Raw genomic sequence first — 14804 nt, 5'->3', positions numbered from 1 at the left:
CTGAAAACTTTCTACTTAAGACATTCAAAAGGCCGCCTGGAAGGAGCAGGATCCCAGTAAGCCCTGGGAGAGAGGACGGTATCTCTGTCTAGTCAGTCCCTTTCTCTTTGCCCACGTTGTTGCCATTATAACAGGGCATCTTTGAGAAGTTGTCCGCCTGCCAGCTTCAAGTTGTTTGAGGGAGAGGGAGACTCATGGGTGCTATCTGCCCCATCCTCATTTCCTTTACTCAAAACTCTTCCCATATCTCAATCTCCTTCTATTGGCCTGACGTGAATACAAGAATCCTAGACCCAGACTTAGGCTCTCTCAGCTTCAGCTCTCCCTACCAAACCGCCCCCAGCCCTACCATGTCCCCATTTCCTTAATTTCTCTTTTAAGTCACAGGGGCTAGTGGGAAAGAGGGAGGTCAGTGGGCAAGTGGGAGGAACTGTGGTCCAGAGAGCAGAGTCCAGGGTTACGATGCTCGGAGTCCCCAGAGCTCCTGGACACCTCCCCTCTACCCCCCAGCCATGACCCCACTCAACCAACCCAAGCATATGGGCTCCAGTTCTTTCTGAATTTCTGGTTATTATCCAGTTTTCTTATTCAGTTTTATCTCAACGGGGCATCCCTCATCCCCAAACATCTGTCTCCAGAGAAGAAGCTTAGTAGGCAACACTAGAGATCGATCACTTGGAAAACATAGTGAGTCTCTTGGCCTTTGATTTTCACAGTTGATTCCCAGCTCACTGGAGCAGGCTGAACTCTTGGATCCTGCAGCCATGGCTCTGGAAGCCAAGAAGAGATAGGAGTCCTCGACAAGATCCTAGGAGTTGGCACACACATCGCAGGAGCCCTGGGCCTGCTGTGGCGGAAGACAGATCAAGATGCTGAAGGCACCGTGGTCCTCTGGGCACCCATGTGGGGCACAAGGCCCGGCGCTGCCAATCTCTGGCTTTCTGGGTCTTTTTGGAGTTCAGTCCTCTCCCAGCCCTCCCTTCGCAGGGGGGCTTTGGTATCCAGCGCCTCTGTGCCAAGGTCCTGGGGCTTGGAGGTAGGGGCTGAGACGCAGAAGAAGCGGGGCAGAGTGATGAGAACTCCACTCCCTGCAAGAAGGAAGGCCCCCGCCACCACAAAAGAAGCCGTGTAGTTGCCTGTCACGTCCCGGAGGTAGCCTACACCAAGAGAGCAAAAGAGCACACACATGGGTGATCTGTTTCCTGGGGCTGACGGCTCAGACCTGTTTTTGGGTGGAAGGAGGCAAATAATCTTTAACCTGCCATCTTGGAAGAGTTAGAACTCCCCAGGTGGGACCGGATGCGCTTGAGAACTCTGGCTTCCCAAGGGGCTTCGAAGGTAAAGCCCATCACCTTCCTGCCTTCAGAAAGGCCCTCCATATCAGCCAGTGGGGATTCTGGGGATCCAGATCGAGTCAGGCACGCCTGTGTCTTTCTTTCTGGCAACTGTGGCCCTGTCACCTGACAGTCAGTAGTTAAGAGGAAAGCGTCAAGGGTCTGAAGGTTCTGGCATCTGAGGGCTGGAGAACTTTGACCACATGGCTCAGACATCTGAGCTGGGGCCAAATGGCCCAAGGGCAAGGGCATGTTATGTCTGGCCAGGTCCAGCCAAGTCTGAAAATCCAAGCTACAGGTATCCTACCAAGGGCTCCGCATAGCTCATTTTAGTTTTCCCACAGCCCCTATTTCTTTGTCTCCTGGACCCACTTCTGCTATGATTGGTTATACAGGCCATGTAGTATACCATACCATGTAACGGGCAGTATGTACATCCACTATAATGTGAATAGTCCCCTCCCTGAATGGTAGGACATGGCATCTCCGGCCATCTGGAAACCCCATTCCCCTTACCTGACAGAGGAGCCCCCAGCAGTCCCCCGATGCTTTCCACCATCTGCACCAGTCCCAGGCCACAGTATATCCTTCCAGTCCCCACCAGTTCAGGCAGCATGGAGAAGGCCACTGGGGTCAGGGCCCCTGATGTAAAGCCATAGGCCACGGCCAGAGCCACCAGGGCGGTGGGAGCCTGAGCCACGGGGAACAGGGCCAGTGACACCCCAGTCAGGGTGGTCCAGAGCATCAGGAGTCGTGCCACAGGCCCTGGGACTACATCCCCCAGCCACCCAGACACCACACGCCCCACGAGGTCAGAAATAGCAATCACCGAGAGTAGGAAGGCAGCAGGCAGGGGATCCCAATCCAGGTCCTGGAGATGGGCCACCAGATGCACATAGGGAATGAAGTAGCCAGTGTTGATCAGGGTGAGGGCAACAGTGTAACGGAGGAAGGGGCCATGATGGAGGAGGGAGGCGAGCTGGGCCCCAGGGCCACCCACAGCAGGGTCCTCAGTCAGGGAGAGTGGGCGGAGGAGAGCCCCACAGGCCACCAGGTGGAGGGAGATGGCTGACACCAGCAGTAGGGTGCCCCGCCAGGCATAGTAGCTGAGCAGCCATTGGAAGAGTGGGGCAAAGGCAAAGGAGGAGAGGCCCACGCCAGTCAGTGCCAACCCCATGGCCAGGGATCGCAGGCGAGAGAAGTAACGAGACAGGCAGGCAAGTGTTGGTGTGAAGGTCAAGGCCCACCCAGAACCTGTAAAATAAATAAATAAATAAATAAATAAATAATAAAGAGAAAGAAAAAAGAAAAAGAAATGGTGGCCCTAGCCGGTTTGGCTCAGTGGATAGAGCTTCAGCCTGCAGACTAAAGGTTCCCAGGTTCGATTCTGACCAAGGGCACACACCCGGGTTGTGGGCTCGATCCCCAGCAGGGGGCGTGCAGGAGGTAGCCAATCAATGATTCTCACTCATCATTGATGTTTCTCTCTTTCCCTCTCCCTTCCTCTCTGAAATCAATAAAATATGTTTTTTGAAAAATGGTGGTTTGGGGACTCTTTGGGAGTTCCGGGCGCCCAGGAATCCCAATACTGCCCAGCAGCAGAATGTAGCGCAGGTCTGGCTACAATCCTAGCTGTGATACTATCTAGCGGTATGACTTTACTTAATCTCCCAGCCTCAATCCCCCCATCTGCAAAATGGGGGTAATATACTTTATGGGACTGTAGAGACCTACAGATAATGTTTTTAAAGTAACGAGCACAGAATTTTGGAGTTGTACCTAGGCCCTACTATTTCTGGCTGTGTGATCTTTATTTGCCAAGTTTCATAAGCTTCTGAAGCCTTGCTTCATCTGTAAATAGGATAGAGAAGGCCATCAAAAGAGATAACAAAGGTCACTACATAGTACTGAAGGGATCGATCCAACAAGAGGCTGTAACCCTGGTAAACATAGATGCACCCAATGTAGGAGCACCTAAATATATAAAAAACCGCAAACAGGCTAGATATCTATTTTACAGTCACAGTGCCTGACACAACTGTATACTATGTAGTTCTTCCTTTTGCACTCCAGCCCCACTAGCTCCGGGCTTGCATACTATGGACTCATTATCTCTGAAAGTCTAAACCGCCCCACCAAGTTTATTAAATGAGTCATCCCTCTTAATCCCCTCCGGGGCACAGGTGTTATTCAGAACTTTCTCTCAGCTTCCCCTGAAGTGTTTTGGAAAGATTAGGAGGAAGGTGATAGCCAAGAGTCCAAAGGCTCAGGCATTTGACGTTCCTGCCCTCCCCAGGGTCTCACCTGAGAGCAGCCCAATACTCAGGTACAGGTGGGTCAAGGAGGTGGCAAAGGAGGCCAGCAGCATCCCCAGCGCGGCCAAGATGCCCCCAGCCATCACCACTGGCCTTGGCCCGAACTTCGTGCTCAGGGCACTGCCCACGGGGCCTGGGGAAGAGTTAGGAGTTCTGTGAGAAGGCTTCAGGCATCCTTCCCCAGCATCTCCCCCATCTCTCCCCTCCTCCCTTACGGTCCCCGCCTCCCCTCCCCCTTCCCAGGGTCTTAGGACGCCGGCCCCAGGCGCAGCACTCACTCCCGAACTGCTGCACCGCGATGCCTATGGAGGCGATCCAGGAGACGCGCGCTGCCGGCTCGTCAAACGCCGCCACGAACTCCACGAAGAAGACGCTGAAGGAGCGCAGCACCCCGAACACCAGCGCGGATTGGAAGAACGCCGAGAGCACCACCATCCATCCCCAGCCCCCGTCTGGGGGCTCGGCCCGACGCGCCATGTGGGGGGTAACCGAGCGGCCGCCCCGAAAGCCCTCGTGGGAATCAGGCTCGGGACGCTCCACCTCCGCCCGCCCCGCCGGCCCCGCGGGGGCAGGAAAGGGTGGCAAAGAGGAAGGTACCGCCGGGGGCTCGCGAGCTAGCTGCAGAGAGGCTGCGTGAGGCGCCTGCGCCTTCCTCCCGGCGGGAGCGCGGTGCGGGGAGAAGCGGCCGGTGCTGGCCCGGGAGCTCAGCGCCCAGGGGCGGGGCTGCGCGGGCCGCCGGCCGAGAATCCCGGCCCGGCCGGGCGGGGGCAGCGTTCCGTGGAGGAGCCGGGAAGCGGCGCTGGGTTCGGGCTCTCCCCTCGAGGCGCACCATTCTCCGAGCGGATTATCTCTTTTATCGCTGCAAGGGTCAGCACCCGGCCAGCCTGGCCGAGGCCACCCTCCTCGCTCGCGGGACTCCTGGGCGGGGCGGAGCCGGGAGGGCAGGGCGGGCTTTAGAGCTGTGTTCGGGGTCGCGGCCGCGAGCGGGAGCATGCGTAAAGGGGGCGCTTTAGGAGGTCCATGAGGTGGGCCCCAGGTGACGCAGGGACCTACCCGGAGGCTGCTTCCGTCCCCTGTCCACCTAGCAGGCCAGTTCGTCCGGATCTCGGCACCCAGACCCGCATGTGAGGAGTGCATGGGGGTGGGTGGCGGGTGAACTGGTTCAGCGGAGGAAAACCAACCCTTGCTTAATGAGGAGCCCAGGAGTTGCAAGGCCTGGTGGCCAGCGAAGGGATTGTGCAATGAGATGAAAATAAAATGCTCCTCGGGTCGCTAGAATCTAGATAGCTGGATCTCTGAGGGGTTCCGGGGCCCAAGAAGGAGACAAGGGGAATGGGTTTCTGGACTCCTGGCGTCCATTTCTGTAGTGTCGCTTCTGTTCCCACTAACAGGAAACCTACAGGTCACGGAGACCAAAAATAACTGGGGAGAGGAAGGGCGAGCCTGCCAGCATCACCTACCCTTTCCTCAGCGGGGCTGGAGCACTTTCCTCTGCCTCTCTAGTAAAACCACTTCCTAACCACGGTTTTCACCTCACCATCACCTACACAGACAAGCCAGGGCCACGGGAGCAATCTGCCCCTCCAAGCCGGTCCCTCCACCTCCTAGAGCACGAACGCCTCGGCTTCCTGTTTCTTCACTGTAATCCAAGCTCCCCAGGACCCGCCCCTTGAAATTTGGACTCAAAAGATTTATACCCAGACAAGTGGGGGATGGGGAGGGAGGGAGGCTGTGTAATTTAAAAAAGCATATTGAGCCTTATAATTTTATATGTGGGAAATAAAAATAGTCCTACCCCAAAAAGTTTTTTTTTTTCTTTTGTAAGCAGAGTCAGAATTTGGGGTGGTGGGAGGCTGTGCCAACGATATAGAAATTGGTGTGAGGGTATAACCTAGTAGTTAAAGAGTGCAGCCTGTAGAATCATAGTTCCAGCCTCAGCTTCATCACGTATTCACTTGGCCAACCAAGATATTGACTCTCTTGTTTTCCCTGCCTGTAAATTGGGGATAATAGCAGCACCCACTTTTTAGGGTTGTCAGGGGAGTTGAATTAGAAAAACTATGCACTAAAATGCTTAGTTGAGGGCCTGACATGTAGCAAGACTATTCGCGGATCTCATTTGCAACAGGAAATAAACTGTAGTGGGAGAAGAGAGGTTTTAGTGTCGAAGTTTCCCTTTTTGCTTTTTAATAAAATAATCCAGGTCATGGGTTTTAAAAGACCAAAAGACACAACAAACTGTAAATGTTGGAAGCAGCTGCAGAGACCATGTTAATAGACTTATCTCACAGGCGAGTAATTTAAGTCCAAAAGGAAGGTAACCTCTCAGAATTAGTGACCTTCTACCTTCTACCCACAGGGCAGAACAGAGCTGTGCACCCAGAACACACCCAGGACAGGGGCCAGGGTGGGAGAGAAGCATACGCTGGGCAGTGGATAAATCCCAAGGCACCATTGCTGGGGGAGGGCCACACAGCCTTCTCACTGCTACCTCCAGCCCCTGTTGTCCTCAGGGGACCCAAACCCTACCCCCCCCCTTTTTTTTGGTGGTGCCAGTGGTGCTAGGAGTGTCCCAGCACAGATGCATTCCCCAGTGCCTTGGCATTATTAGTGGCTTCCTGGTTTCTCCCCGCCGCCTCCACACTTCAGGCAGGAAGTGACTTCAGAGCAGCAGGATGCAGGTGGCTCCGGAGCCCTTCATGAAGTCACTGGTTCCTGCACCAGGAGCCAGAAGGCAAGGGCAGGGCAGGGGAGAACATGGCCCATTTGAAATGCCTGGTGGAATGAGCACAAAATTGCAGGATGATACCCAGGAGGGGAGAACCCTCTTTCCCCAGCTTTCCGCAGTCTCCAGTCTCCCCAGGCCAGAACCCCAGGACACAGCAGGCAACGTGAGAGGCTTCTTTATTCCATGATTCTGATCTTGCAAGATATAACATCTCCACCCCTAGAGTGCGCACTCTCCACCTGCCCATCCAGTCTGCTAAAAAAATAAAATGGTTTCTCCTCGCATCTCTCTTCTGCTCTCTTCCTGCAAGTCTGCAGTGGGGAGTAAGAGGGTAAAGAGAAGCTTCCTCACCAGTTTCCAAATGATAACCACCAGTACTGACCCATCTTGAGGAAGCTCTACCCCACACGTTCAAAGTTCCTCCCCTCTTCCCCATGCCCCATAATCAAATAGGCTCCATGGCAAAAGGGGTGGGACTGGAAGTCAAGGCTTCAGAGCATCATCTAACATTCCAGACCTTCTGCCCAGTTAAGAGGCAAACCCCATTCCTTAACTTTCTACCTCCTTGGCCTACACCAGAAACTGCACCCCTCAACCAGCCTCTTAATTCTACCTGGATACTTGGTCCACTAGAAGGTCCATCAGTTAGTCAATCAATCTTTTAAATCTTCTCAACCTCTAACCCCAACAGTAATCCTAATCATAATCCCAATCTATATCAAACCCCACATGGAACTCAGCCCCTTTACTTTCCCCGTGGAAGGTCCTAGTGCATTCACTGGTTCCGGACAGGAATACAGTGATGGGAAGACCAGGTCACAGACCCAGCTTTTCTAAGGTAAGAAAGCTACCAAGCACCTGTGGCTTCTAGAGGCAAAGAAGTTTCTGGAATCTGGACATTTGCCAGAACATGTCCAAAAACCCACTGAAGGAAGAAGGAGTTTGTCTCAGGTAGCGAGAACCTCAAGGGACATTCAAACCCAGATGCCTTGGCATCAAAGGACTGGTCATGACATGTTTAGCTAAGATAAAGAGTTTCATAACTCTCCCGTAGGTCAGAACATTCTTAGAGATTGGGCAGAGTCAGAAAAGGCGGCATCATCTCTAATAAGGAATTTCAGACTCAGTGCTGACAACAGGCCCTAGTGGGAGGGTTGTGAGCTCTATCATGACAGACGCAGCAGAGGCAAACCTGGGTGAGCAGATGAATGGGACAGTTAGGGGTGTAAGAAAAAGCCTCTCCAATCATCCCCCCAGTTCCAAGACTGACAAAGCCCCACACCCACAGCCCTCAGCAGGCATTTATTACCTGCATTTCAGGCTCACCTTAAAGGTCCCATAACCCTTGAAGAACAGAGAAACGTCTATCCAGTTCTAGCCTGCTAGAGAACCTAGAATATCCCGAATCCAGAGAGGGTTCCTGACCCAATTCCACAAACGCACATGTTGCCAGAGCTGCCCCAGGACAAATAAAGGTTCCAGACCTAGAATCGGAGGGAGGGGCAGGACACAGAGAACCCCTTTCTCCACTTTAAACAAACCAACAAGCAAACCAATAGGAGAAAGAACAATTCTAAAGTTAGAGGTTGTGGCAACAATAACATAAAACACTCAAGCCACGTGCTAATCTCTGCCAGCAGAGCTGTGACCTCACATTCTGTGTTTCAGGTCACTGATCGCACTAGGAAGGGGGAGCTAGGAAATGCAATAGAATGAAGGCCCGGGTGCCACCCAAAGGCCTCAATAACTTATATTTACAGAGAAACCGAATGAGATGGGGACTGCAGGTGGAGGACTGTTCCCTTAAGACAGTGGTTGGCAAACTCATCAGTCAACAGAGCCGCATGTGGCTGGCGAGCCGCGGTTTGCCGACCACTGCCTTAAGAAAACCAGGCCTCCGGCCTTTTCCCTCCCCAGTTCCGAGCTTGTTCTCTCCTCAGAAACAACTGATTGTAGGGAAGAGGTTTTGACCAGCAAAACAGAGGCAGATCGAATCGTGACCTGCCACCCCTGCTCTCCCCAGTGAGAAACGAAGGTGGTGGCAGTTTCTGAGAATGGAGGGGCCGTGCACGCCTCCATGCCCAAATGTGACCGAGAAGCCAGGTGCGGGCCGGCAGCTTTCCTGGCTTCCAGAAAGGGCCTGGGGCCTGGGCCGTGGCTCAGCTAGGGCCCCGCCAGAATGTGGTAGTGCACTTTGGTGTTGGTAGCAGCTCCGTGTTTCTGGCGCAGATGCAGCCGCAGTTGACTCTTGTGCCGGAAATGCAGGCCACAGGGGTCGCACTGTGGGGTGGGGGAGGGAGAGAGCCGGGTCAGGTCCCTCCCCATCCGCAAGCACCTTTTAGGTGCTGAGCGAGGGAGAACTGTTCGCTCTCAGGCCAGGAGAAGCTCTTCAGTCCTCATGTCCTCCCAAATCCTCAGGGAGAGGCCAAGGAGATGGCTCCCCCTCTTCAGCAAAGGATTTTCCACCCCTTCGTTCCCCTTCAGGAGCCAGCGTCCAGCCAAGGAGCCTAACTTCTGTACCTGCCCATCCCTACCCCCATCTTCGCCCCTTACTCACCTGCCGACCCTAGGCCCCACCCTTGCACACATGGACTCTCCCAGGACTCCGCCCAGTTGGAAGAGTTCTAGGCGCGCCCCCCCCCCCCCTCCTCTCGGAGCCCAGCCCCCAGGGAAACGGGAGGTAAGTGTGAGGCTTTGGGCCAGGTACTCACGTGGTAAGGCTTCTCCCCTGTGTGGATGCGGACATGGCTTTTGAGGGTCTGTAGGTGACGGAAGCGAGTCCCGCACGTGGGGCAAGGATAGGGCTTCTCCCCGGTGTGGATCAGCACGTGCGCGCGCAGGTGTGCGACCTGGGACAGGAGGTGACCTCAGACTAGGCCTCCCCAGAGGGCCCACTCTGTCCTCCTGCAAAGTTGTCTTTAAGCCGTTCTGAGACGGCTCTGTACCTGGACAAAGCGGGAGCCACACGTCTCACACTTATAGGGCTTCTCTCCCGAGTGGATGCGGCTGTGCGTTTTCAGGTTAGCCGGCCGGTTAAAGCGGGCTCCGCAGATGGAGCAGTGGTAGGGCTTCTCCCCTGGAGGCAGGGAGACAGAGGTCAGGGACTCTGCCCTAGGACCCCCGTGGGCAGGGGGCCGGGGGCCTCTCCTCGCTGTTCCTCCCCTACCTGTGTGCACCGTGCGGTGACTGGCCAGGTTGCCCTTGTAGCGGAAGGCGGACCGGCAGAGCTGACACTTGTAGGGCTTGTCCTCATCCCCAGGAGCCAAGGGGTCCCGCCCCGATGAGCACCCAGCCACAGCTTCACAGTTTTGGCAGCTGAAAAATTCACTTCCTGGGAAAGGGGTGGGGCGGTGGGGGGTGGGTCATGGCAACAACATCAGGGAATTCTCCAATCACACAGTAGGTTTCTTTTTCCCAATTTACGGTTAAGACTTCTGGGGCTCATTTGACTTGCTTGAGGTCACAGGGTTAGCAAGAGGGGAAGCCAAGATCTGGCTCCATGTCTGTCTCCCCAAGGTACTCTGCTCGTCTCCCCTCAAGCAGTGATGGTCGGCGGAGGCCCCTACGGGTGGTCGAGGTTTCTGTTTCTCTCTCTTTTCTGGCACTGCTCTGGATGACACCTGGCGGGAACGGCCCTGCCGAGCTCTGGGCCGGCCACTCAGCCCCGGATGGGAATAGGCCAGACGTTCCCAAACACTGCTGCTCATTGGAAGCTTTGAGAAATACTGATGCCTGGTTCCCACGTCTACACATTTTGATCTATGGCCGTGGTCGGCAAACTGCGGCTCGCGAGCCACATGCGGCTCTTTGGCCCCTTGAGTGTGGCTCTTCCACGGCCTGGACGAGTCTGTTTTGAAGAAGTGGCGTTAGAAGAAGTTTACGTTTAAAAAATTTGGCTCTCAAAAGAAATGTCAATCGTTGTACTGTTGATATTTAGCTCTGTTGACTAATGAGTTTGCCGACCACTGATCTATGGGGTGTGACCGGGGCAATGGGAGTTTTAAAAGCTCTGTAGGTGATTCTGATTGGCAGTATGTAATTGGAATAGGTCTTTCCCGAGGCCTTTTGGCCCAAACTGGCTTTGAGCGGCCACAAGGAGGAAGGCCCAGAAGGAAGTAAAAGGAGGAGCTCTTACCTGGTGGTGGACGAGCCCGCCCAGAGGGAGATGATGCAGTGGCTTCTTGAGGCCGGGGTGTGAGATGGGGGGTATTGGCTGGAGCCCCACATTTGAACTGAACGGTGGCAGCAGTTGGAGAGAGCCTAGGCAGAGAGAAGGTTAGGAGAGATTACGTGGAGGGGAGCTTCTCTGCTAGAGAACTTGGAGCCAAAGGCCTGCCCTCTGGAAGGGAGCCAGTGCTGACCAATGAGCCACAGCCAATTGTGCTGCTAAAGACCCGCCGCTCTGAGTACGCCTGGCCTCTGGCCAACTTCCTAAGGGGGGCTAGTGTCCCGGGAACCCACCCGCTCACTCCCTGCTCTGGACCACCCAGGCCCCAGGGCCCTCTCTGCCTCCTGGCTGAGGCTAGCCACTACACATCCTTGGGGTTCCGTTTCTGTACCTGCTCTGGGGACCGGGAATGGGTCCTTCTTCGCTGCCACTGCTGCTGCTGGAGGCCTCATCGCCACTGGGGAGCCCCGCTTGGGGGCAAAGTTGACCAGAACTCCTCTCCCCAACCAGGCCCCCTGCTTGGGAGGCCTGAGAGTTTAGCACGATGAACTTGTATTTTTTCCAGTTGCAGGCCTTGGGGTCGGGGCTGCCTGGACTGGGGAGGCCTTGGCTGCAGCTGCGAGACTCAGTAGGCGGGTCTGGGTGCCCTTCGGAGCACCTGGGACTGCCTGGTGGCCGGGCCGTGGGGGGCGTGGGGGGTTCTGCCTCCAGGGGCCGCAGGGAGATGCCCAGAGGTTCATAGCTGGGGAAAGTGCGGTGGACGTTAGTGCTATTTTCTAATCTTGGCTTCTGCCCCTGACCCCTGGGATACCAGCCACCTCGTCCACGGAGAACACCGAGTGGGCTCCTCACCTGGCCTGAATGAAGCGGTGGCATGCCTGGACCACATGATCCATCTGCAAATAGGTGGCAGCCGCAAGAACGGCCGGGGCGGTGGCTGGAGAGAGGCGTAGGCGCGAAGTGTACATGAAGTCCAGAAGAGGAGCGAAGCCTCCGGCTTCGGGGCCCCCGGGCAGGGAGAGCACATCCACCCCAACTCCTGCGCGGCCCCGGAAGATGGAATAGAAGAAGCCACTGGAGAAAGGGCACATCCGTCCTGTTAGCGGCTAGGGACCCACCACGGAGTCCCGCCTCCTCCCCTGTCACCCCGCCCCCAAACCCAGGACGCCCCGCCTCCTGCTCCTGGCAGGTTTGGCTCCAGATTTCTTCCCAAAGACCGTAGGCCTCCGCCCCTTGCCCATTGGGTCCCGATCCGTCCCAAGAGGCTCCCCTCGAACCTGCAGGCGATGAGAACTGCCTTGTGTGCTCGGAGGGGTTGCCCGCCGACCAGCAGCGTGACGTCGGTGAGGATCCCGCGCAGGCGCAGCTCGTTGAGGTTGCCGAGCACGTCGGCGGAGTGGCGAGTGAACTCGCGGACGTAGCCCAGCGCTCGCTCCGGGGCTGCGGCGGATCCCATCGCGGCCAGGCCTGCGGGTGCCGGGGCATCCGGGCGGTCCGCAGGCGCCCTCCCTCCCGCGGTTGGCCTCTTCCTCCCGAGGCTCACCGAGGGCCCAGCCCCCGGCCCGGCTCCCGCAGCCTTCCCCAACCCATCCTGTTCCTCCTGCCCTCGGCCGCACCATTGCTCCTCTACGTTTGAAGGTGCCCACGGGGCGGATGGCGAGCGTGGGGACCCCGGCCCGCAACGCCCCTGGTGGGACTCCTCGTGCCCTTCCAGCACCCGCCCCCCCGAACCCCCACTCCCCGCCCGTCGGCTTCACCGCGCCCTCGGGCTCAGGTGCCCACCCTGCCCCGGGCGCTTTGCGGTCCGCACACCAAACCCCAATCGGTGTTCCCTCCCTCGAGCCACGGATTCTGCTACCATCTAGTCCCGGGCCCCTGGCTTAGTCCACTTGGGGGGCCCCCGTCTCCCTACCATCACCCAAAACCAACCCTCTCCGTGGACCCTGAGTCCGGCTCCCTCGGCCTCTCGTCCTTACCCCCGTCCTGCAGGGGCTGCCGCTCCGCTTCTCCGGGGGGTGGGGCCGCGCTCCCCTTTGGGCCTCGGCTCCTTTATCTGGCCGGGATGTCGGGGGCGGGGGGTGGAGGTGGGGTGGACGCCTGGGTCCGTATCCTTCCTTCCTCCGTCGCCCTCCAGATGGCGAGCCCGGGGCGGGGTCTCCGGCTCCAGGGCGGGCCTCGGAGGCTCTGGGTGGTCGTAACCTTAGGGGTCTTGGGTCCCCGAGGATGGGACATTCGAATTGGGCAGAGGGTTGGGGATCTCGAGGGTGGCAATAGGAGTGACGGGGCTGTGGGGGGAGGGGAGCTGGGACGGCGAAAATGGGTGGGTTGGCTTTTGGAAGGGGTGCCAGGAGCCTGTTACAGGGGTACCCGTCCAGGGTACGGTTACGGGGCGTAAAGGGGAGTCCTACGAGGCGCCAGGTTTGGGGAGGCGGGAGGGGGGTCCCAGACGGCGGAGGGGTGGTGTGAATGACGGGTTCCTCCAGCGGGCCTACCCAAAGGGGGACTCGGACCGGGCGGGGCAGGGAAAGGGCGGATATGATTTCTAGTGTGTTTCCTTCCATTGTCCCGCGACCGGACGGCTCCTCCAGCTGCTTCCCCTCGAGGAGGTGGGGAAAGTCCCGGGTGGGAGCCGAGAGACGCTCAGGAGACCCAGGCGTCCGGACTCTCGCTCCCGACTCGCTTCGGAATCTTTTTAGAGACCCGGAGAGAGAGACTCCCGCCCAGCGCCCGCTCGCCCTCCCCGTCCCAGCCCGCTAGGGCCTCGGGCACTCGCCGGTCGGCTCCGCTGGAGGCTGGCGCCGGGTCCGGCGCGGCAGGCGGCAGAGCTCTCGGGCGGGCAATGCTCGGCTCCTTCCACGAGGGGGCGGGCGCGCACTGGCTTCGCCTCGCTGGTCCGGCTTCACCCGGCTTCGGGGCGGGGAGGAGGGGGAACGGGGGGGGGGGGTCCCCTCTGACAGGGGCTCGGGATCAATTCCGTCTGAACGGCGGAAACCTTCGACCTCGTCCCCTTTGCGCTCGTTTATTTTGTCCTTCTGTCTCCTAGGAGGGAACAAGGAAGGGTTGGACAGAGGGAGGGAGAGTTAGGCGACAGAAGTGACTTTCCTCCGAGGCTGGGTTCCTACCCGGGGTGAGAAATCCGACGGCTTTGGGAGCAAGGGAAATGGGTGGGACAAGGAGTGTGTGTGTGTGGGGGGGGTGTGTGTGTGTGTGTGGGGGGGGACTGAGCCCTGAGAGCACAGGGTTTTCCTTTCTAATTAGTCTAGATGCTATAATCTGCCTTAGAGGTGAGTTTTTAGTGAACATGAATATGAAAGTTGGATAGGGTAAACAAAGAAGGGAAAACAGGGGCGTTCTCAGGATGAAAGAAGAGAAGGCGGGAGAGGCCTGATAACTAATGTTAAGCCCCTGATCCGGGGGAGAGCACAGATGAAACCCTCATATTTTGTTTGAGGAGATGTTGGTTTGCAGGCCACAAGGTTCATTTGGAGAAGGGAAGCCAGCAGCAAAGCAGGACGTGGATTTGGGCTCAGGAGTCTCCCATTGCCCAGGAAGTTGCATACCCAGGCCTGGGGCCCTTCCCTTCAGATTTGAGGGTATCTTTTTTTGGCCTGCACAGAACCGTGGAAAAACTGGGACTGGGGGTCACTAAGGACTGGGGCCCATTGGGTGGCTTTTGATGCGATGGTTACTTTTGATCTCTGACTGGTACGGAGATCCCTTTGGTGTCAGGATGGAGTTGAGTTTGTGTTCTCTGGTCCGTTGTGGTACATTGTTTGTTACGGGGCGTTGAGTTAGCTTGGTTATTCTGGGCACTGTGAGCTGCATTCAGGCTTGAGGGCAAATGGTAAATCTGAGGCATGAAGCTGACTTGGAAGCTACTTTAGTTCTGGAAATTCTGACACCCACAATTTGGAGATGGTCACCATGGAATATTAGGAGAACCTGCTAGGCGTTCTTGGGGAAGTGAATGAGGATTTATAGTCATTGGTGTATATGGATGATCTGATTTCATGCTGATTTGGGGGTGCATTATGTTTTGGGGTGCCACATAAGTTGCAAGGCTCAGAGTAGATTTGGGGGGACATGAAAGTCAATTTGGAGTCTTTCGTTATTATGCGGTGGAACATAATGGAACCTGGGAGCACGTGGGAAGGCCTTCTATGATTGTGGGTCCATGGGTGGGGTGGGGGGGAGCAAAGCTTTGCATTTGAATGTTGTGGAAACTTACTTTGAGGAGGGGATATTCCTGTGTGTGCACA

At 56.7% G+C, this 14804-nt stretch overlaps 2 protein-coding genes across 4 annotated transcripts; both read right to left on the bottom strand.

Annotated features, from left to right (window-relative positions):
* Positions 1 to 9: 9 nt before the first annotated feature.
* On the bottom strand, positions 10 to 5052 carry SLC16A13 (solute carrier family 16 member 13). The gene is given in 5 exon segments (XM_079798916.1): positions 10 to 984; positions 987 to 1157; positions 1851 to 2588; positions 3639 to 3782; positions 3928 to 5052. Coding segments are annotated over 5 exon segments (1938 nt in total). The 5' UTR covers positions 4787 to 5052; the 3' UTR covers positions 10 to 958.
* Positions 5053 to 6536: 1484 nt separating this feature from the next.
* BCL6B (BCL6B transcription repressor) lies at positions 6537 to 13047 on the bottom strand. Of its 3 annotated transcripts, XM_079797119.1 has the most exons (9): positions 12522 to 13042; positions 11823 to 12012; positions 11398 to 11619; positions 10937 to 11287; positions 10513 to 10637; positions 9544 to 9708; positions 9323 to 9453; positions 9089 to 9226; positions 6537 to 8657 (listed from the first exon to the last, which is right to left on the bottom strand). In XM_079797119.1, the coding sequence occupies exons 2-9, from the start codon at positions 11999 to 12001 to the stop codon at positions 8541 to 8543; spliced, it is 1428 nt and encodes a 475-aa protein (XP_079653245.1). In that variant the 5' UTR covers positions 12002 to 12012; positions 12522 to 13042; the 3' UTR covers positions 6537 to 8540. The 3 variants fall into 3 exon arrangements, with proteins under 3 accessions (XP_079653245.1, XP_079653244.1, XP_079653246.1); XM_079797118.1 differs by having other exon boundaries at positions 9323 to 9708; positions 12522 to 13047; XM_079797120.1 differs by lacking the exon at positions 10937 to 11287 and having other exon boundaries at positions 12522 to 13043.
* Positions 13048 to 14804: the final 1757 nt, after the last annotated feature.

This window comes from Cnephaeus nilssonii (assembly GCF_951640355.1).
Source record: "Cnephaeus nilssonii genome assembly, chromosome: 19".
Taxonomy (NCBI): domain Eukaryota; kingdom Metazoa; phylum Chordata; class Mammalia; order Chiroptera; family Vespertilionidae; genus Cnephaeus; species Cnephaeus nilssonii.
Note: the sequence above shows the minus strand (reverse complement) of the source record. Positions and strands in the feature narration are given on the sequence as shown.